General features: G+C 38.4%; 2 protein-coding genes across 13 annotated transcripts in view; one reads left to right on the top strand and one right to left on the bottom strand.

The window, feature by feature from the left end:
- Nucleotides 1-8518, bottom strand: part of MYOF (myoferlin) — a gene marked incomplete at its 5' end in the record, with an annotated part of 70807 nt that extends 62289 nt beyond the window's left edge. For 7 of the 12 annotated variants that reach the window (XM_080598665.1, XM_080598668.1, XM_080598659.1 and 4 more), the window contains 3 exons: nt 251-342; nt 1151-1206; nt 7070-7643. In XM_080598665.1, coding sequence (XP_080454791.1) covers nt 251-342; nt 1151-1206; nt 7070-7157 — 236 coding nt within the window. Of the gene's footprint in view, nt 1-250; nt 343-1150; nt 1207-7069; nt 7645-7953; nt 8066-8338 lie in introns of those variants that run through there. The other 5 variants (XM_080598658.1, XM_080598662.1, XM_080598663.1 and 2 more) reach the window with 2 other exon arrangements.
- Nucleotides 8412-22037, top strand: CEP55 (centrosomal protein 55). The gene is made up of 8 exons (XM_080598670.1): nt 8412-8953; nt 10436-10720; nt 13464-13529; nt 14346-14487; nt 16467-16783; nt 18399-18470; nt 19313-19438; nt 21565-22037. Exons 1-8 carry the CDS (start codon nt 8786-8788, stop codon nt 21769-21771), a joined length of 1383 nt encoding a protein of 460 aa, XP_080454796.1. The 5' UTR covers nt 8412-8785; the 3' UTR covers nt 21772-22037.
- Nucleotides 22038-22573: the final 536 nt, after the last annotated feature.

Genomic DNA, 22573 nt, shown 5'->3' with positions numbered 1-22573 from the left:
TGCCTTAAACACCATGGATTTAGCTCTAGCATTTCTGAAATTGTCTAAAAGGATACCTGGCACTTTCCTTCACATTACCAGTCAAACTGGTGAAGGATGGGAAACTTGCTGGCTTATTGGCTACAAGTAGTTACTACATCAGAAAACATTTAATTGTATTCATCATTTCTCTCCAGCAACTATCAGTTCTACTTTCTCCCTGGACTTATGCAGTGAAAGTTGTGTTTGATATTGCAAAAAAAGAACATACTTGTTTTGTCCAATTGTTTCGAAATCCTTCACAATAATTGTCAGGGAAGATGAATTATCCAGAGCAATTCCTTTCAAGTCAAATTCAAGAATCTGAATAAAAAAAAGGTGAAAAACAAAATCATAAGTTACACAGAAATTAATTAACAATGGGGTAGCATATACAATAAAACTATTCAGAAATAAATTTTGCATTTAATTAGAACAGATCAGATAAGTTTGCAAAAGCAAAATTAAAAGTCTTGGAACATGCTCACAGCACATTCTTGAGCTGCTAGTTACTATTAACAATAACAGAAAAATAGCTCAATTGTTCAATACTGAGCTATTATTTCTTTTGCAGTTCCACTTCCTCATACTAACATAAGTATTTTCATTCACAGTATCTGATACAATTCCCCTTCAAAATTGCTTCAAGTCAGTTGTTGTTAAATTAGACAAGTATTTGTAGGTTTCCCTTCTTTGAAGTTCTATCTATAACATGCGAGAATAATCTTTAACTTTCACTTCTGGCTGTAAAAAACATACTAAGAAAATATTTTCCCCAAGAAAAATATTATTGAAGATGCAACATAGGAGCAGCCCTACACATAAACTACAAGGATATTCAATTCATAATTCATTCTAATATTGTGACTTTTTTTCTTAGCATACATTAAAGGATCCAACTATGTACCCATATATATGACTAAATGGCTGGGGGAGAGGGGAGGAGGCAAAAAAAAAAAAGGCAAGTAATACATGGCCCAAGATAAATCCACTCATCTGTATTTGCTAATACCTTGTAAGAACACACATCACTATCTCCTGTTTCTTATATTCATAACTGTAGAAATTGACTTACAAATTTTACAAACATTTGTATTATAAAAGATCAAGAATTAATTAAAATAAAAATTACCTCATTCCAAACAGGATTGAGTTCACTGTCAATTTTCTTTGTTTTCTTTTTTTCATCTGTAAATACAAATAAAGCATTATGATTTGCTTTCACTAAAGCATTGCAAGTACCAGAATTCTTCCTTTCATTTTTCAGAAGGAAGCTTGAGCTTTAAACCAAACTTTCCAATTCTTTTTGCCTCTTCCAGTACCTGCACATTTTACAGTCAAAAAGTTCCCTGGGCAATTTGAGAGGTTGTTGAGGTTGTTTGAGGGGCTTTTTATTCTGTTTTGTTAAAGCACAGCTAGATGTACTCCCATAAAGAAAAATTGTCTAGGTACCTCAACCTTTTGTGAACTTTGACTACAACTTCAGTACTGATTTAAAAACACAAACTTAAAAGGCCTGGAGACATCCAACTGAACAGTAAACTCAAAGGGATGGAGCTTAATTAGCAAAGAAAACATGCTACACATTTTCTGTATCAGTGTTACACAATATTTGTAAGGGCATAACTCTGAAATAGTATCACTTAAAAAAAATCTTCAGAATGTATTACAATGCCAACACTTTCTGCTTTAAATGAGCAATATTAGCAAAAATAAAGGAAAGGCAAAAGAAAAAAAAAAAAAGCTTCCAGAGGTCATGTAAATGTATCACTTTACTATCTTTTACTGTAGCCTAAAAGTTACAATTTTTCCATACTTCCATGCTAAAACTTGCATTTGGTCAACCTACAAATGACAGAGGAGGGTGGGATTGTAAACTACTTAGAGAGTGACATTTCTATTCAAGCTCCTTCTCCTGAGAAGGACAATACAACCTAAGTGCTGCAGAGGCCATTTGCAGGTCCTTCTCACCTAAAAACAAGCCAAACACAATTCTGTTGTTACAACGGGTACAAAGCAGGTAACACATTTTTTAGTTGTATTATACACATACAGCTCCAATGGAAAACGTCTTTACAGAACACTTGGGAGCACCAAACACCAGCAAACAAGCAGATCTCTGAACAGAAATGTCATATATTAATGACAACAAATGAGTACATCTAAGTAAAGTTAGTATGCTAGCTGAGTTTAAGGAGTACAGTAATTGTGGTAACATTTTTATTACTTGCAAGTTATGGCTATACTTTGCCAGGAAAACTTTGTAAAAGCCTGGGAAGCAAGAGTAAAGATATGCCACATGGGCAATGTCATTTCATACACACTATTCAAGCAGGAGACTGTGGTGACTCTTTCTGTTGGATGAGAGTGGTATGTACAAAAAAAGTCAGCCCAGAATGCAAATGGTGAGAACTGACTCACATTTATGTAACAGGAATTGTCTACAATTTGTTCAGGATATTGACTCACATCATACCACAAAGGAAAGAGCATTCATAACCTACCATGCTTCAGACTCGCATTTTGCGGAACAAAAAAGTAATTATCATGCCAGTAAGGGAAATCCAACTTCACATAAATGAAAGTTACCTACTAGAAGTTAAAGCACTCTTAAAACTGAATAACCTGAACATCTGGGGTTTGGACTCGGTACTCCAAGTCATCCCACAAATAGGAGCTGACAGTCAGAGAAAAGATGTTCTCAATGCTCTTGGAAAAAGGAACAGTTGCAGCTGTTTGTAATGGAGACAATGAATCACAGACCTGATCCTGAGAGAACTTGTGAATAAAAGTCCTATGATCCCCGCCTAAGCTCAGATGTAACTGTAATGTACGGAAAGCCCTGGCTTTAACAGCAGTCAAGATAATTCTTGACAAGGAATAAAATTTTCACACTGTGGACTATCAATTTTCATAAACACAAGAGAATAAGATTTATGATTCCACTGAGAGTATGCGTATTCTAGACTATACCAAGGAAAACCATTTCGTGTTGCTTGTTTGCATGAAAGTTGGATGAAAAGCACTGGGAAGCAGGGCTTACATTGGTATTGAGCTGTAACTTTAGTCAGTCTGAGTGTAGCATTCATATTTCTTAAGCACATTTTTTGCACGTTTTCTCCTCTTTCTTTTTTTCTTTCTTTGCCACCTTTCTATTTATTATACTTTAATCATTCTTCTAATTATTATTATTATTATTATGAGCTTTTTAAATTGTTCGCAAGTGCCTTCTTCTTCCCTCCAAAGGTACCTTGCTAAACATTTCTTTGCCACGCAGGATAAGATGGACTGCCCAATTTTCCCAGGGGCTAACATTAAACTTTAGGTCCTCGGGCTGTCCCTTTCTACTGGTAATGAGCCCACGTACAGTAGCCAAGACCGTAAACCAAATCGCAATAAATTTAAGACAGGGCCAGTCATTATTTTTAGTTTGGCCCTACCAAGAAATAAGTACAAAATGATAATGGGTACAGGTAGGACACTCTACACATCTGTTTCATTAAACAACTGTGATAACCTCCATACCGTAAAATAAATCTTTCTTTGCTTTATCTTGATGGAGGCATCACACTACCGTGGGTTGTTCAATAGTCTCCACTGAAAATATTTCAACATAAGAAGAACTTTGTGATAGTCAATGAGATGGCAGCAAAAAAAGTAATTCAGAGGTGATCTGTTTAAGAACTGTTCCATCATTACAAAGGTAATTACATACTACAACCAATGGTTAAATCTTAAATTTACTCTCCTATTTTAAATATTATTTTTTATCAATTTCAGCAGGTGAGGAATAGCAGAAGCAAACATTATCTGCTAGAACAGTCCTAAATCTGAAATTCAAAAGAGTATCACGTTCTAGTACAATAAGTTTTCCACAGAAGTGTTATTAATGAAGTATTAAGATTGCATGGTTTTAGCAACTGCAGGAGGAAACATGGAGACCTCCAAAAACCAGGAAATGCAAGTTAGGGTAATCGAAATCTCTGCAAAGCAAAAAATATGTTTTTGTGAACAATTACATTCTAACAGTCCTTTCTTTCACACACTGAAATATGAACTAACATATTGCTGCAGGCCTGCTGGAAAGCACTTAGATTTAAAACTAATGGAACAAGACATTGTGTTCATGTTGACCCAATAAAACTGAATGCTGTTTCATGTCAGTGTCTCCTGACTGCACATATAAGCAATTATATCATTTTTTGCATCTAAAGACATTAATCTTACATTAATTTTTCTCCAGTTTGGTATATCTAACTGGATTAATCATTATCACTTCGTGCCACTTTAGCAAATAGCAGCACTTTTTCCTTATTAATTTGATGAATACTTTTATCTCACATAAAGTGATGACAAACTCAGAATTCTGCAGTAACAGCACTGAGTTTCAGATGGCAATACTAGTTTGCTCTCAAGGGTGTAGCTCTGTTTGAACAATGAGTTGTTCTTAAGGTAAATAAATGAAACGTTCCAATCCACTGGACTGGAGAGAAGTGTGTTAAAAATGTCAAATGCTTGCACAAAAAGCCTCTATTGTAAATAAAGCATCCAAATGGAAATGACTGCCTATTTCCTCTTAATATGTACTTAGCATTACATTGTGCTGACTGTAGATAGTCTATAATGAGCTTAGCTCCACAAGTATTGATGAAGTCTGTTCTATACATAAATAAAACTATACTAACATATGCATGTTAGCATATAAAGTGTTTTCAGGGTCACTTACATACTAATATTTGTAGGTTCATGGCCTTTTTCATGATATGGCTGTGAAGATCTAATCCTGAGAGATACTTAGTATTTTCATTGAAGTCTTAAGATTACTTAACCTTGACATCAGGGGAGGCTATGTAAGCTCAATTTTGAAAAGCTGAAGAAGAAAACACCATTTAACAAAATGTGAACTTCCAGAACAAAATGTGAACTTCTCTCAGACAATCAGAGTACTGTACTCTGATACTTCTCCAAGAGTACTCCACAGCATTGAGTCAACCAAGAACATAAAAATGTACTGCAGGGCTGACTTTGGCTTCTGAGTTTCTTCCCAGTCTGGGAAATAAATGCCCAGTGGTGTTTTTTTTTTATGTCCTACCCAGGAGCCATGATGGGTACGGACTACAGCTAAGGACCTCTGCCCTTTGACGCACACCTTCCCAGAACTAAGGCCGGTTTTCCATCTCCACACACTACCGGGTGAGGGGGAACTGGCTGCAGGTAAAACACCTCTAAAAACAGCCAGCCAGAAGTTCGATGTATTTCAGACATGAGGCCCACTCCCTTGCACTTGTCAACCGGCAACTTCAACTACAAATTAAAACAGGGCTCCCCAGCAGCAGCTACAAGCCTGATGCTTTCTGCTCCCTTCAAACAACTCTCTACAGTAGGCAAAAAACCTGACCTTTGCTAAGTAGTATAATGACATAAAAAGAAGTGGCAGGTGTAATGATAAATTACATATTTTAATTGGAAATCTGTCAAAATTATGAAGTTGCGTTTAAGAAAATAGTTAACCATGTTTATAAACACTAACAATGCCAGTTGTAGAACATAAAAGATAAAACGTCTGATGCAAAATTCCTATGCCAGGGTAACTGCAGGACTGAGAAATCCAGCAATACATAAATAAATAAAATCTGTAAATTATGCTTCCTGGGTAAAAATGACTTGTATTAGAGCACACAGTAGAAGCAAAAGATTATAGGCAGGAATTAAACAGATGCTTGAGGCATAAAGAAAAGAGATGGCATAAGGCAACTCTAGAGCATAAAACTACAGGAAATAGAGGTGACACAGAAAAGGCAAAAGTGAGACAGGAAAGGAAAAAAAAAGACAAGAAACTTAAAAGAAAATATGAATGCTTATGATACAGCAGCAACAAATGGAGCAAGACAGAGCAATTACAGTACACCGATTTTTAATGGCAATTTTTGCAGGGCAAATGAAATCATATTTAAGAATTGGGAAGCCCAGAAGCTCCTGAGACAGGCTCAGCCACTTGCCCTCCCTGAAAAAGGAGGGAAAAAAATAAAAAGGAAATGGAATGATACCACATCTTTTTCTGAAGTAAAGTATCTGAAATTATTTTGGAAGTTAAGAAATTGGATAACCACTGCCTCTTCCTCTTCCAGCCTCCAGCAAAATGTCATGATTTCATACTTGGCTTCTGAAGGTGGTAAACCCTTGCAATGCACTTTCATACTGTAAGAAACACCATTGCCATTTCAGTGCACAGTTAGGAAACTAAGTCCCCAGGAATTAAGATAAATTTGTCATAGTTCTGTTTAATGTATTACATGATCCAAAATTGCTTGGATGTTTCTGCACCTTTAAGATAAACCAATACCTGAATTGAAATTCTTTTAGTCTACACATGAGAGAAAACAATGGCAACAGGTAAAACATACAGCAAAATATCATTATCTTTACATATTACTTATAAATGCTAATTATATCATTTTCTCCCTCTCCCAGATGCACGTAACAATTAAAAGCTCAAAGTGTATCCCCCCTTAATCTTTAAATTGTCTTAAAAGGGAAAAAAATAAAGTGCAAACCAGATTGTAAAAAAAAAAAATAACCCTAAGATCTTCAGTAATTGTACTACTGTTTTTCAACATGATGGTAATACAGCAATAAACCAGTCAAATCAAAGGTAAATTGCTGTTAGTGAGCAGTGGCTGGGAAAAGTAATAAGACAGAGGATTGATTTTTCAGATCAACAAGGAACAAGGTAATTTAAAAAAAAAAAAGAAAACATATTTATCTATACAGCATAGCTGAGGTTTTTAAAGCAAAGGGCTAATCCTTTGTAAAAGCTCATAAAATCTGGATCTTGCAAAAGAACCGCTGCAGGCCAGAAAAAAAACAAGGCACTCCACCCAGTTCAAACCCCATTCAGGTAACTCCAGTCTCTGCAATTAAGAAGTCTTCCCTGACATTACATCAGCTGTAACTTCATGAAAACGTTTTCAGAGATTTTCAAATTCTTACACAGAACATTATCCTTACAAAAACCTCCCTTCCCAAGTACGTTTATGACAGTTTTCCTTACCTTTAAAAATAACAGAAACAATAGGATCTGGTTTCCCAAACTTGGTTTTCGGGATATTTGTAGCAGATTCCACAATCACCCGAAGCATTGTTTCCAGCCTTGCCTAAATGTCAATTGTTACCAAAGAAACTGAAGGAAGTCTAAGTTGCAAACTCCATAGTCTCTGGACTGAACTGCTAGCAGGAAGAGGAGGCAGGGAATTGCTCACCCACAGTAAAGAAAGTCTATGGGTGGATCTATGACGGACTAGCTCCTGAAGGCTATGAAAAAAGTGCCTGTAAATTGACACCAAGTACTGTGCTGTTGCACAAAGGGGCTCTGACTGGTGAGATCCAGTAACAGAAAGGGCACGGTATAAAAACTGCAGATTTCTTTTGTTGCTTTGATTCCTACACTGGGTGACAAATATCTCGTAAATTTCCGAGGCAAGAATAAGCTTATGCAACACAAGAAGCACGACTCCAGTAGTCAAGATACACCCACAGCTGTCTCTTGCAACACCGAGGCATTAAATTTCATGACCTTGAAACGCTTACGCGTTTTTCCTCTTCATTCTTAGAACATCATTTGTAAATGTTTTTAGCCTGCCCCCGTGTCCGCCTGTAATCAGAAAACAGCCGTGTCTGCAAGAACAGGCTAAAAGCTCCCCCTTCAGCTGCGCTCTGGAACAGCCAGGTTTTAATCTGCTGCAGGTGCCGCATTTAACTCGGTGTGTTTAGTAGATCTCTTAAGAAACGACTAGAATACATATTCGTAAGTTAAAAAGATACAAAAAAAAAAAAGCAAAATAATAAGAGGAGGTAAGAGCCTGTGTATCTGAAACATGTACTTACTGCATGTGCTTGTGTTAGGGTTGCACTACGATGAAACTTGGTGAAACTTACATGGCATGAACAAGAGCTCTCTGCATTGAGCTGCCCAGTCGCCAACACTGTAGCTTCTCTCAGCGGTGAGCCAGCTGTAAAACAGAAGCGGTTCCCACCACTTCCACAAAGCCTATTTCAAGCAGAGACGAGAGAGGAAGATGGAGCCAGCAAGACAGAGCACAATGAACCACCCACAGACACAGGGCAACATTTTACCAGGGGCCCCATGAGAGCCGCCCTCAGCTTATCATCTTCGAAGCAAAGCCCACTGGCGATCAGATTTTAGACAGCTAAAGGGACAGGGAGAGCGTCAAGGGAAGGAGGAGGAATCCGAAGGCAACGTGCCCACGAATGGAGGAGGAGGACGAGGACAAGGACATGGAAGCAGAGAAGGGCAGAGTACCGCCACTAGGCTTGCAGCCGCCGCCTGGCCCCGGAGCCGCCCGTCGGGCTGGCTGCCCTGTGAGGCCGCCGCGGTCCCCTCCCACAGAACGTTAACGGCTGCCGCGCGAGGACGAACCCGCCTCGAACACGCGGGTGGAGGCGGCACAAGCGGCGTGGCAGAAGGAAGGCCCCGCCGCATTGGCCAGCCAGGCTGCTCCGCCGCCCGCGCCAGCCAATAGGATGCCTCCTCTCATTCACCCCGCGGAGAACCCAGCCGCACCCACCGGCCGTTAACGGTCCCCTAGGCACGAGCAGCACGTGCCCCCGCGGCCACGCCCCCCTCGCCGCGCCGCCTGTTTTAACCCCCGGGAGACGCCGTAGCTCCGGCTTCGCGGGGCGGGCAGTGCGGGCGGAAGTGACGCTGGGGCAGCCGCGGGATTCAAACTCCTCTCGGCGGCGCCGGGCGATGAGCGCCTGGGCGGGCCGGGAGCTGCTGGCGGGCCGGTGGCGCCGCGGGCACGGCGACGGCTCCGGGAGGGGCGAGCGGGACGACGCGGCGCAGAGGAAGCCTCTGGAGGAGGCTCTCGCCGCGCGGGGCCCGCTGGCAGCCCCCGAGAGAAGCAGCCTGCTGCAGGTGAGGGCTTGCCTCTGGCTCGGCGCCTTGCTCCGCCCGTCGCGTCTGTCCTCGGGCGTTTTCCAGTGGTGTCTGGGTTGACGCAGTTGTAAGTCACCTGGCAAGGCACGGAAACGCAGAGCCTTGAGGCCCAGGCACCCGTCACTCCGTGAGGTCCCGGTGTGCGATCAGGCCCTGCAGAACCGCCCTGAGGGCGCTGTGCGCAGAGCGCTGCCTTCACAGGCAGTGAGGGTGCTCCAGGGAGTACTGAGCGCTTGCTTGAACCAGGCTCCCAAGTTCCCACTCGGCTGCAGGTGAGTAAAGTGGTAACCGGTGCCCCGGGTGGTTCCACTGCATCCACTGAGCAGGAGCTGGGGCACTGCAGCTTCCACACCTCCTGGTCCATTAAAGGTAAACCTGTGGCTGCAGAGAAAGGAGTCAGACTTCTTATGTGACACTATCAGGCTTTCTAGGACAACTAAGCTTTAAATGGAGGCTTTCAAAGGATGTAACAGGCTAGGCACAACGTTTATAGGCCACTTCCTTTCACAACGTGGACCTTGACATGTCTGTGCTGCAGTGTCACTATGTGCTAGCCCAAGTACCATCAATGGCTTAGTGTTGGGGCTCAATTACTTAGTGTTTCTTGTGTGTAGTGGAGTTCCCTGAGTGCTTTACGTTGGTTGCTTAGTATCTGGTTACCGGCTTCCATGTAGAAAATGAAATGGCAATTTCAATAGTATGTGGTGTCAGTGTTTTAGTTCTAGTGAGTGCCGTGTGTTGTCCTTAGCTCCCTAAATGAGGCCCTGTAAAATAACGCTGCTTCTGGTTTCTCTGCCATCTTCTAATGCCTTGATACCCATGCACAGGATTTGAACTTTAACCTTTCTCATGGAAAAGAAATGCTATTGTAACAAACTTAGGTAGAGCTCCAAGGTGTATAAGTTCTAATGCTATTCAATAATTAACAATGCTGGAGGCTAACCTAAAAGAGTCACTGAAAATATCTAGTAAAGCACATTTTGAAACTAAAAGGACAGGTAATTTAGGAAACAAACAGCGTTACTCTCCTGAATATAACTTTTTTGTAACTTCACTAATTGCTACTTAGCTTGCAAGAAAGTTCTCTTGCTCCTCAAAAACTACAAAATATGACATGAGGAAAAGGATCACCAACTTTTACTTGTAACTAGTTCTTGTACTGCTTGCATTTTCAAGTCCGTCTACTGCAGTGATTCACATTCATATACAAAACTGCTAAGTCTGTGAAATTTGGTTTTCTGCATTATTTCCTTGTTTCATCTGCTGTAGACTGTCTTACCATCATCTGAAATATTTCAGGTGATCATTGTAGCACTGTCTTACTAAAAAGTAATATTCTAAGCTAACTAAAGGTGAAGAGAACCTTTCAAAGTGACTATTTTAAGCTGTTGTAAACTTACTAATGCTATTCCTGTATGCAGACACATACTCATTTGTGCTACTTCTTTGTGTTTCATTTAGAAAATATTCTCTCTTGAAAAAGAAAAACAAAAACACAACCATCTCCTTGGAGAGAAGGACAAAGAAATCCAAAATCTAAAAGACAAGCTTAAGTCCAAGAACAAGAACAGTGAAGTCTCCTCATTACGAAGTCAACTAGAAGAAAAAACAAAGGAAGCAGAAAGGAGAGAACAGTTACTTAGTTCTCTATCAGAAAAAATGAACAGGTTAAAGTGTAATTTATCTGCTGTTACTGCAAAATGTTCTGAGCTTGAAAACAAAGCCAGTAATTCTCAGGCATCCCAGGTAAGCACTGAAAAATAGTGTAACTGTTTACAGGTTAGGGTTCGAACTTGCATCTGCTAAGCACCAGTGTCCGTTATAAAATGGGATGAGTTTTTACTCTTCTTAAAAATCTTCATACAAGATTTCAGCATGCAACATGACGAGGTACCTAGACTGAACACTAAACAAGCAGTCAGGGAGTACAGCTTCAGGTAACACAGCCGAGAGAATTCTGTACTGCAAGGTCCCTTCTTCAAGCTGCCATGCATGCAGGTATGACAAGTGGTATGACATGCAATGGCCCACTGTTGCTTAAACAGATATATGCCCTTCTTGAATTCATATGCTCAGTGGTTAAGCAGACTGAGAAGGCAGCAGTAGAAGAGAGATGCGGCCTTAAAAGAACACTAAACGCATCACCTAATTCATGCTCAGTGATGACAATACCTCTCTCTCCTCCCTGCTGTTATGAATCATCATTTGTTCCTTGGTTAAAACTGTCTGCAATTTACATGGCATAATATGTGGTAAATGCTTCAATGTAACAAGATAGGAGAGGAATAGTAAGTTGTTGACTCCATTTAAAATGCTTAATAGCTATGGTGTCAGGCACTTGGCTGCTTTTACAAGCACATTTAGTTTTCTACAGTTGCTTATTCACCCCTGTCTGTTCTAATGCTCATCGGGAAATTCAGTACCTCAGTAGGGGGACATGGAAACTGCTGCTTTATGGGAGGTGCAGCTAAGTCTTTTCCAGTTTTAACCTATAGATGGTGCTAGTTACCCAAACTATATAATGAAATTGAGTAATTTCTAGAAATTCAGCTTTAGTTGATAATACTGCATTATTCAACGTCATACAAATATGGATCTTGGGAAATATTACTACTTCAAATGTAATGTGCTTACTTCCAGTTTCAAGGGACTTTGAACCTTGTTAGAGAAAATTAACATCTTTTTATGCTATCTTTGTCAATGGACTTATCTTTCTAGTAATTGCCACAGGAATTTTTCTTCTAAACCACAGCTATATCAGAAATGCATCTCTGAACATGAGTGAGCCAAGAGGCTTTTAATTTCGAGAATATCAGGTTGCTTTCCGTATGGACATTCCTTATTGCGTTTAGCAGAGTAAGCTGCAGGTAGTTAAACAGTACAGAGTTGAACTTCAGTAGCAATACAGTATAATATTCTGACTCTGCAGAAAGGTTTAGAGGCATGCCAGAATAATAGGTCATAAAAAAACAAACAAGGGCAAAGAATCCTGTAGTCTACGGAATCCTTCCTGGCATTGAAGGATGAAGACCACCACTTGCTATCTGTACAAAGTCTCCAGCACTGATATGAGAAATTCCAAGTGGTCTGCTATATGAAGGAGGTGTATCTTTCTTTCAATCTGAGGTATAAAATATGAGGATTAAAGAGTGTAATTATAACCTACCTGTTAGACAAGGTTTCTTTTTGGTGACATTAGAAATTGGGCTCTTTCTCTACCTTTAGAATAGCTTCCTTGCTGTCACAGTGATAAACAGAAAGAAGCCTGAAGATAGCAAGATATAATGGACAGTTATAAATTGGATTCTGATTATCAAAATATCTTTTAAATTAAAATTATATTTAATTTTTTACTGATGTATCAGTGAAGGACAACAAAACTTCACTGACTATTTCACTGAATGTTTTGGGAGACTTGAAAAAGAGTTTAGCAATGTTTCTTAAAACTGCTAGGTGGCATACAAGCAGCAGGTATACGCTGAAGTGGAAACAACAGTTGTATGCCTATGAGGAAGTGGGAAGGTTTTCACTGATGCAGAGTTCTAATATTTACAGAAGTAAGTATCTGAGCAGTTGTCCTGGATCTAAATCCTATTAGAAAGCACTGAACTTTAATAACTGTATTCAACACGCAAAATCTCCTATTTTTCCAGCTGTAAAGCTGGTTCTAGATCATGCTCTAAAAACAGAAAACTTTGAGGAAAAATATAGCTTGGATTTAGGTAGTAATCTACATTTGTCTTTAAAGTTATTTGTCTTTAAAGTTCCCTCTGACTTATCTATGTAACTTCAAAAAGCTTTTTATGGAGTAGTGAATAAGCATGTCATATTAGGAATAAAGTTTAAATGTTCACCAGCTCTTTAGTTTTGTGGGTCTAAAGAATTCTGAAACTCATACTTTAAGCGTTCTACTTTGGATCAAGTCTTGGAAAAGTAATCAATGTCTTTATGGTTCCAGACAGGCTTGCATGGTTTCCCAGATATTTATAATTCTATGGTTATCACAATGAAGTTGAGCTCTCTAGCTTCCCCCAGTGACTCCTATAGGTCTGCTTTATTGTCAAACTGGTATTCTGAGGATATGAAAATAGAACAAACACACTTTGTTTTATTTAAATAAAACCCTACATATCTGAATTTATCAAAAGCTCTCCTATACTTTTCAGTTCTCCCAAGACAGAAGTTCAGTGAAATATTCTTAGAAAATATTTTAATGTAACTGAGCTTTAGGATTATTGAATAAACAAAATTTAAATCTGTCCCATATTTTCCAGTAGATTTTTTAGAAATCCATGAAATGGTTTCCTCCATAACTTAGGTCCTTCTAAACAGACTACAAATATCTCTAAATGCAAGTGTCAGATGTATGCATCTTTTAAATGTAAAACTACACTTCCATTATTTATAGTCTTAATAGTTACATAGAACTAGTTTTACTGTTTCAGTCTTCTATTTTAAACAATGCTAACTGATTGTTCTTTGTTTGCAGGAAGCTGTAACAAACAGCACTGGATCATCAACTAATCTTAGTGAAGTAGAAAAACAACTGAAAGATGTAAGCTTTCTGTACAACATACCAAGGATAAATCACGTATTAAAATCTAAAAGAATAGGAATTATTACCATATATTTTTGGTAGATTGGGACCTCAGAGTATGTTTCCGCTAAAATATTGTAACTAAAATTATTTCTTGAGAAAGCCATCAAATAATGAAGGGCTTGTGAATATATATATTGTGAATATATATATGACATTTCTATAATATTGCAAATCTAAATCTATAATTGTTGAAAACAGTCCTTGGAAGAACAGAACATAGTGGCTGCTGAGAGAACAGAAATCCCAAGGAACATGGTCTGTCCACAGAACTGACGTTGCCTGGGATAGCATAAGGTTAGATTATAAGCCTCCTGAGGTCCCTTTGAACCTCAGTAATTCTATGATCTACTGAGACATAAAATCTATGTACTTGTTCTTAGAAACTTTAAGTTGTAATTATACAGTTTGAGTTATATACAAAATAATAGATCCTGATGATGAAACAGAAAATGAAAGGATAATTCTTCATTATCTGGGGCATGTTTCATGAAAGTGTTTAGTTTTGAAAGCGTTTAGTTCTGAGTCATTTCCCTATTCCCGCAAATAAGCCAATGAGAATTTAATATTGCTGCAATTTAACTTATGCTCAATGACCCAAATCAAGATGTTTTTTTATCATACAAAGATAACTACGGTTTACAGAGGAATTAACTAACTTTTCTTTAAACAAATGTATAACATTTACATTTTTAAAGGAACAAAACTAATACTACTTAAATCTGATAAACTCCTAGATGCTTTTCTGTTTTTCTTCCGTTCCTTTCCATGAAGGCTCTTGAGAAGAACCAACAATGGCTACTGTATGACCAGCAACGTGAAGCATATGTCAGGGGACTGATTGGAAGGATCTTTGAACTTGAACAGAGGTCAGAAATAGTTAGCCAGCAACAACCAAAAGAATCAAATACAGAAGGTATTGATTTTTCCTTGACTAACTCAAACCACAGTTTTCTATAGAATACATTTTCTGTGAATTATAGCATATGATTGACTTTTTTCACAATATTTTGCTTTCTTAATGGGAAAACTTAAAAATTTGTGCTTTATTTAGCTGTTACTTGATCAATATTTCTTGTTCCTATCTGCTTCACCAAATGTTTTTCTAAAGCCTTGACAGTCTATTGGCCACCTTTCTGTTTGCAGCAAGTGTTGAGGTAAATATATGTATATACCATCCTTCAAAGTACACTCTCAGCCTACATAAAGGAAGCGTTAAGAATTTACTGGCTAGGTGTGGATCAGTTTCTTTTTAAAATAAATATTATAAAAGTGACTCAAGACTGGCATGTTCTTTATCCCTCTGAGAAGTTCTTACATGGCATGAAAACCTGTGATAGATTTTGGCACCTACCCAAAACAATGGTTTGCAATATGGATATGGTAATCTCTAGCTTGCTTCTATGTGATGCAGTTCCTCATTAGCGCACTCTCAGTACCATGCATTCAGATTGACTTGAGTCATGCTTGACCAGCAAGTGGAATAAAATTAAAATAATCTCAAGCAGAAGAGCCAGAAGTTTACTTCCCTTTCTTATCAAACTAATTTCATATGCTACAACTGGTCTACATGGTAAATTCACTAAATAGAACTAGCTTCACCTAGAGTAAGAGTATGCTCACAGGTACTTGCTGCTTAATAACTTGTTTCCAGTGGCTTGGTTTTTGTATTGCTGCTGGTATCCTTATGGGAAACAGTGAAATATCATCTTAACCTTTAGTGCTGTTTTAGACATCGGTGTTTTAGTATTTTAGAAGGAGGAATATTGAAGTAGCTCACCAGAAAAAGCAACTCAGTTACTGCAGTCAAAGCTTTGTCATCACAGCAGCCAGGAAACATGGAGTAAGAGGATGAAAGTTCCTCTTCAAACAGACAGTAGTAGAGATCAAAGATGAAAAAAAATCTAGTTTGACAAATTGAAAGTAGATATGACAACTCTTTTCCAAGGAAAGCCTTGGTATCTCTCTGAAGACCTTGCTACCTTATATAGGAGTATTGTTAACAAAAAGCTAAGCCTTAGCTTATGTTTTCCTTGGCTTGAAAACATTCAAGCAGGAAAATTTTCCTAGTAAATTACACTTTGAAGAACATGAGGGAAGCCTTCAACAAGAGAAGTACCAAAGTCAAGAACTTCAGAGTGCCGTAAATCACCAAAGCCTTTTTAAGACAGCATTCCTTGTCCTGTTCTAGGTATACTTTCTATTACATCTGAATTCTTGCAGACTGACTCTTCTTTCGAGTTGATAAGCTTTTCTTGGGTCAACAAGCACCCACTTCTTGAGCATTGTTTTAAGCAATAGTCACTAGCCAAGAAGCAGATGGTTTTTGATCAAAAGGCCTATCCTAGTTTGCTTTAGTTGCAATTTAGAAATAAGTGATCACATAATTTGAAGACAGTCTGTAAAAGACAAATATTCTGTCTTTAGGCAATGACAGAGACCATCAGAACCCCAGGGTATCTCTGGAGTGAGATTAATGCCAGAACCTTGCCTAACATGCCTAAATCTGGAAGTGAGAACCTAGAGTCTTTAGGCATCTATTTCAGTGCCTCAATATAATGCGTGAGGTTATATAAGAACTGTTTGTGGGATCATGCAGTTCGTGTAGTCAGGGCAAATGATGTAACATTGCTATAACTGTTAGTCAAGGAAGTAGCTATAGCACAGTATTGTATGTGAAAGCACAGTTGCTGTTTTCCTCTATCCTGAGAGATTTTTCTCCTTTAGAAGTATTGAAAGTTGCTTTAAGTCCATCTTGGTGATAATCTGAGCTGTGTAACAGCCTAAAATGTCAATTTATTATCAATATTTTTTAAAATGCTATCAAGGATTTGGTGCTCTGATTTTTAAGTGATTTTTTTCCCATGTTACTGTCTCCTTGTTTGTCTCATTAAGGTCATCTACCAGAAGAAAAGCAAAAATATTATGACCAGCTGTTATTAACTGCTAAAAGTGATCTTGAGACTGAAAGACGCACTATAACCCAGCTGAGGTGTGAACTTCATGAATTCCAAAAGAAGTATGAAGAAACACAACAAGAAATAATGAATTTAAATGACTTACTGCAGTCCCAACAGGCTGTTGAAATGAAGGCTCTAGAAAATGAAAACAAAATAAAAGGAGAAAAAGTGCAGAGACTAAAACAAGAAAATGAAAGTATTAAAGTACAGCTAAGAGAAGAAAAGGAAAAATCTGAAGAACTGTTATCTCAGGTAAGTGGATGTATTTGGAAATTGAAGATCATTAGCAAAGATTCAAGAGCTGGGAAGTCATACTTGCTCTGGTAACTGCTCTGTATGTACATCTATACTCATGTCCTTGTGGTTAAAACTGAGTTCTTTAATACTGATTTAGGTCACAATCCAAAGTTTTGTGAGATTTACTTGTTTAAAAATGTTCTAGTTCACTTATCTTAAGAGTCTTGTGGGGTGTAAGAGGAAATGAGAATGCATCATTGACTTTAATCTGGCTTCATCCTCAAGGCTATTGCTGAATGAGAACAGAAAAAGTAAAAATTCAAATTCATACAGGCCATTTTATCATGTGGTCTGAACTGGGATGTTGCTATTTGCTGTCAGCTGTAATTTCATAATTGCTGGATAAGTAGCCATGTTCCTGGATAGTGCCCCCACCCAACAGTTGTAGCATGCAGCAGGTTTTTTCATTCAGATGTGTTGCTGCAACAGGCCCTCTATATATTGTCACAGATAATAACTAAGCAAGCACATCAGACTACTAAAAAGAAATGGCCAGATAAGCAAGGGAAGGGAAGTTTATCGCTGTTCTGGACAGCTATGGTAGAAACCACTGATAAGAGTTCTGGAACTTCTCACAAAACTCAGGTAGTTGCATGTGAGGCAGGCTGTTCATTATGCCTGGGTTTCACTGTTACCCCATCTGTTTTTCTATCAGGTTCTAATTGTTTGCAGGGCTTGCCTGTCTCCCACGGAGTAACTTGATGACTTCAAGTTAAATAGTTCTGTTATTTGTATGTGTAGTTCTTGATTCTTCCTTCCATTTTCCTGAGGCCAATGACCTTTGGGTTAAGAGTTTTCCCCTCAAAATAGGGAAAACGTGCATACTGTATGTTTGGATTAAAAAAAAGATGCTTTTTTTGGAGTAGTCATGAGGACTTTGCCACCTTTCCTACGTGGACAACTACTGTGGTATCTTGAAACAAAATATTCTTGTTAGCATCACCACGTTGACAAAAACTTTCTGGATATGAAATCATGATTACCTACTGGTTGAAGAGAACCTGGAAAGTTCTCCTTGAAGCTCTGTCCTCAGGTCATCCAAATATGATACACCTGCTACTTAAAGAAGTTTGCAGTCAATAGCATAAAACAATATAGAACTGAAATTTGAAATAAGAGGATATAATTTACTAGGCACCAAATTAGGTTAACACTAGAACATCAGTTTAACTCTCTAAAGAGGCTTATGCAGTTACTTAATCCATTATTGTTGAGTATTTTCTAACTTTCTCACTTGTATTTAAAGATACATTGCTTAACTTAAAAAAAAATTCATGGTATGTTAGTCAAAACATGTATTTTGTGTATTTTTCTGTTCTGTCAATCACTGGGAAATTTTTTTTTTGTTTAACTATAATAACCTACATTCTTCCCCCTCAGTGCAGTGATAACACTTCCCTGGGTTTTCCCCAAGGAAGTATTTAAATTGGGCTTGGCTGTTGCATAACAGGCATATGTTTTCTGCTGGTACTGGCATACAAAAACTTAGCTCCATTCCTCTCTAGACTAATTGTTTCAAGTTTATTATCTATTGTATGTGGAAATTGTTACATGTTCTTCTGCCTTGTAGGTACAACTTCTTCGTAAATCATTGCTCAAACAGCAGGAGGAACATACTAGGATAGCTTTGTTGGAACAACAGGTACCCAATTACATGTTCAGATACTGGGTTGATTATTCAAGAATCTGATACTTAAGTTGTGTTATATGCAGAAAGGTTTTCTAGACTAACTTCTCAAGTTTAAGAATAAGTGGTATATTAAAGTAATGTTAGACATAAATATGAAATTATGGGTGATTCCTTAGTTCTTCTAAGAATTCTGACCCTTGTTGAAGGAAATCCCTAACCTTTTATAGGGGAGAGGCTGCATCTAAACCTGATGCTACTTTCTATGCAATTGCTTGTTCAAATAAATAGAAACTGTACAGCCTCAAATTAGGTATGGGAAACATCCTAAAACCATTCAGCTCACTGAAATCTGTAACATACTCTTGATAGTCATACAAATAACTGCATTGACATCTTTCATGTTACTGATCTTTTTCCCAACTACATTCTTACAGATCTAACTGATGTCCTTGGGGAAAAAGTTATATCACACTTACTTGCTAAGCTTGGGTGTAGTGTTATTCACATATTCTTTTCAAACCGCTACAAGAAAGATCCCTGAGTAGGAACTGGCATTTTTATTGAGAACATGTACTACACGCTCTTCCATGCAAAATCTTCAGTTTAAGACTGAGATAGGTCAAATAGGACTGACCTGAGATAGGTCAAATGCTCTCTAACCAAAGTTACCTTTGACTCCACCTCTACGGACCTTCCTAATTGGGCACGTATGAACTTTACTGAAATGAAAGGAACAAATAATTTTATCCCATTTTAGGATATGATTGCTGAGTAAAACTTCAAATAGATAAAGGGGCCCTCACACACACTTAATTCTGCCTTTAATTCTTTAACTTTCTCTGGGGGGTTGCCAGATCCAGATATGTACTACAGACTTTGAGAATGAAAAGCTAGACCGCCAGAACTTGCAGCATCAGTTAAACCAAGTCCTTAAGGAACTGCGCAAGGCCAGGGAGCAAATAACCCGGCTGGAACCTTTGGTATGTACTGGATAACTTGCAGGAAAACTTGGGGATTTTGCATAAATGAACACTTCTTCACTTCAGAGTGCAGTTAATGTCAACAGATTTTGACTGTAGGTGTTTACAGCTCTTAAATACATAGTCCTAAGGTGCAGAACCCTATGGTAGCTAACAAGCTATTGCTATTTTCTCTGCAGCACCACAGACAGCTTGTACTGCAGAAGGAGATATAGAAAGAAGGAGATATAGAATAGTCAAGTCCTCAGTAGGCAATTTGTATCACCATATGCAACAGACAAAACTACATACACAATAACAAAGCTGTAGCATGCTTCTACTGGAATTTGCTGTTAGTGGACAAGGCACTACCCTTAAATGTAGTTGAATTCCTGCCTGACCCCCATTCTATACACCCACAATATAGGATGGGTGTGCCACTAGAAGTGGATCTGCCTACTTCCTAAAATGAAAAAGAATACTTGTACTGAGGGCAATGGTCTGTTTGCTACTTATATAAGCCCAAAGAAAGCCACCTAGATTTGACCATCTGATTCAAAAAATTTATAAGAAAGGTTTATATATCAAGCAAGACACTGTGGAACTCTATGATACAGGGTCTTGTAAGGTTAGGTGATAGCTAAATAGAATTGTCAAGACTGCAGTTCTGGATTTATTTAAATGAGATTCAGAACAGAAATCAGATGCCTGTGTCCTTCATTAGATCAGGTCTGAGGCTGCTGTGCTAATTACAGAGAATATAAATGCAAAAGCTCCTAACCGGTTGCAGAGCAGAAGAATTCTTCTAACTCTGACAAACTGTTCTCCGTCTTAGATGCATGCAATGTGGAAGTACTTTCTCGAATGAATCCTGAGATACTGATGATCTTCATGTGTTCTTGTCCCTGTGAGAGCCCCACTAGCTAGGATTGTAGTTGCTGCTGCTGCTGCCAGCAGAGGCCACTAGAAAACCTTCTGGCTGCCAGAAGCAGCAGCTGTTCAGCTGAAGTTCGTGCAGAGCAGGGGGAAGCTGTAGTGCTCTTTTCCCTGTGCTCAGAAGCTGGCTGGCTAACTGCCAAATGAAGAACTGGGTGACTTTGTCTCTTCCTGCTTGGAAACTGTCCATGGTGTCCGGTGGAGAAGAGGAAAAACATGGAAGAGTTTGGGAAGGTAGCTAGGCAGAGGCAGGCAGCATCCTCTATAAGAGGGGGTTGAGGCATTTATTATTAAGGAGGCATAGCATGTGTGAGTGCCTAGGAAGATGGCTGGGGAAGGGTTTGTTGCAAAGGTGAAACAAATTTCCTTTATATAGGTATACCTGTACATCACGTTGAATTCCCTGGTACATGTATGGGCATATTTTTAGAAATTTCAAAGGTAATCTAAACTTCCAAAATAAATGCACCTTAATTTTTGATCATTGCACTTGTTATGAGTTTAATATTGATATTAAGCTTGGAGTCCTGTTGTAACAAGGTTTCAGTCCTTGTTCTTTATTTCCTTCACCCTTCCCCCCCCCCCAAAAACAAATGTATTATAAAATCCTTAAAATACCTCTATGCAGTACCAACATTTCTAAGAGCCATGCTCAACTGTTTCATATTTAGTGTACAGAAACTTTGCTTTTTTATTAGGATGTATATGAAAGCTGTAAGAAGCCTAAAATGCTGTGTATTAGCAGTGATAATATGGGAGTCTGAGGCTTGTTGTCTCAGCTTTCACCATGGCTTCTTTCCTTATACCTTATGAACCAGCTACAGTTTAAAAGTGGCAGGAATCGCATTTATTCAGTGGCCCATGAAGGGAAAACTACTTCAAAATAAGAATGTGCACTAAATAGTGACATAAGTGATGTACTCATATTTGTATACTTAATCAGACATTGTGGAAAGCTTGCTTTAAATAGCCTGCGGAAAAGCTACCTGCAATCTAATTTAAATGCAGTGTTAAAATTATACAACAGGTCCATATTGCTCTGTTTTTAATGCAAGTAGCGTAATTGCCTTTAGCCATCTTTAAAATTCAATCCTTAGTGCTGTAACACGCATGATTTGTGTGCCATTAAACATCTTTTTCCCTATGTCTATTTGACTGGGACCCTATCTGATGCATGTTCCAGTCCCTCACTAAAGATTCTCCTTTTCCAGAAGCTCCAGGAATCTGGATGTGTGGAACCACAAGGAGACTTGCAAGCTGCGTTTGAAGAGAAGATGACAGTGTATGACAGAAGTCCTTCCCAGAAACATTCAAGTCTCCTTGATGAAAGTTTTCTTGAGTGTCCCAGATGTAAAGTGCAATATCCAACAAGCCAGCATAGAGAATTACTAGCGCATATTGACTTCTGTACAGCTTAAGCTCCAAATGGACTTATTATATTTGCTCTTTACACACTGTCAGCATACTGTCCTGCAAAGGCAAAAGATTTTTGTAAAGCTCTTCTTTCAAGGTTGTATAAAGGACTACTAGCTTTGCATTTCAGTTCAAAAAAAAAAATTAGTAATTTATTTGGCCTCATATTTCACCTGACATTTGTGGAAACAGCTACTACATTCCTTGTTGCAAGTGGAAATAATTTGTAGAATTAGGAATATTTTCAAATAATAAACTACTGACATATTTTATTGCACTGTTAAAAATAAGTAAAACACAGCTATTGTGTCAGACTTCAATACTTGGCATATCGAGTTCTTGGCTGATGAATCCTGACTGCTTTTAGCAAAAAGACTTGGCTATAATGTGTGCACTACACACATGTATGTAATGTGTCACATCTATATATACAAACTCAGGAAAGTCTGTGTTAACATGTCTTTGCTACTTAAGATTTTTGTTGAAAACATTTTAAGTAGCATTTTTCTGAACCACAGTTGGGGTGACTTGGAGCGCATACAAAAATGCTGACCATGTGTAAGCTCTTCTCAAAAACATCATTGGGTAAACAACCTCCTAGCAACTGTGACTGTCATTGGTACTGAAAAAAGCTTCCCTCTAAGATGCTGTCAGAAACCAGTTTGGAAGTTTCAGTATCCAATTAAGCTGAAGTGAACTTTAGTTTGCGCTTCTGTATTTTACTGGTTCAAGTAGGAAAATGTCAGTTATTAAATCTGTTTTAAGTCTTCCATTTTAAAAATGCAGGTTTAAATAAAGTACTCCAGT

The sequence above is a fragment of the Anser brachyrhynchus genome, assembly GCF_964034855.1.
Source record: "Anser brachyrhynchus genome assembly, chromosome: 6".
Lineage (NCBI taxonomy): Eukaryota > Metazoa > Chordata > Aves > Anseriformes > Anatidae > Anser > Anser brachyrhynchus.
The sequence above is the reverse complement of the archived record's forward strand: the minus strand, read 5'-3'. Positions and strand labels throughout refer to the sequence as shown.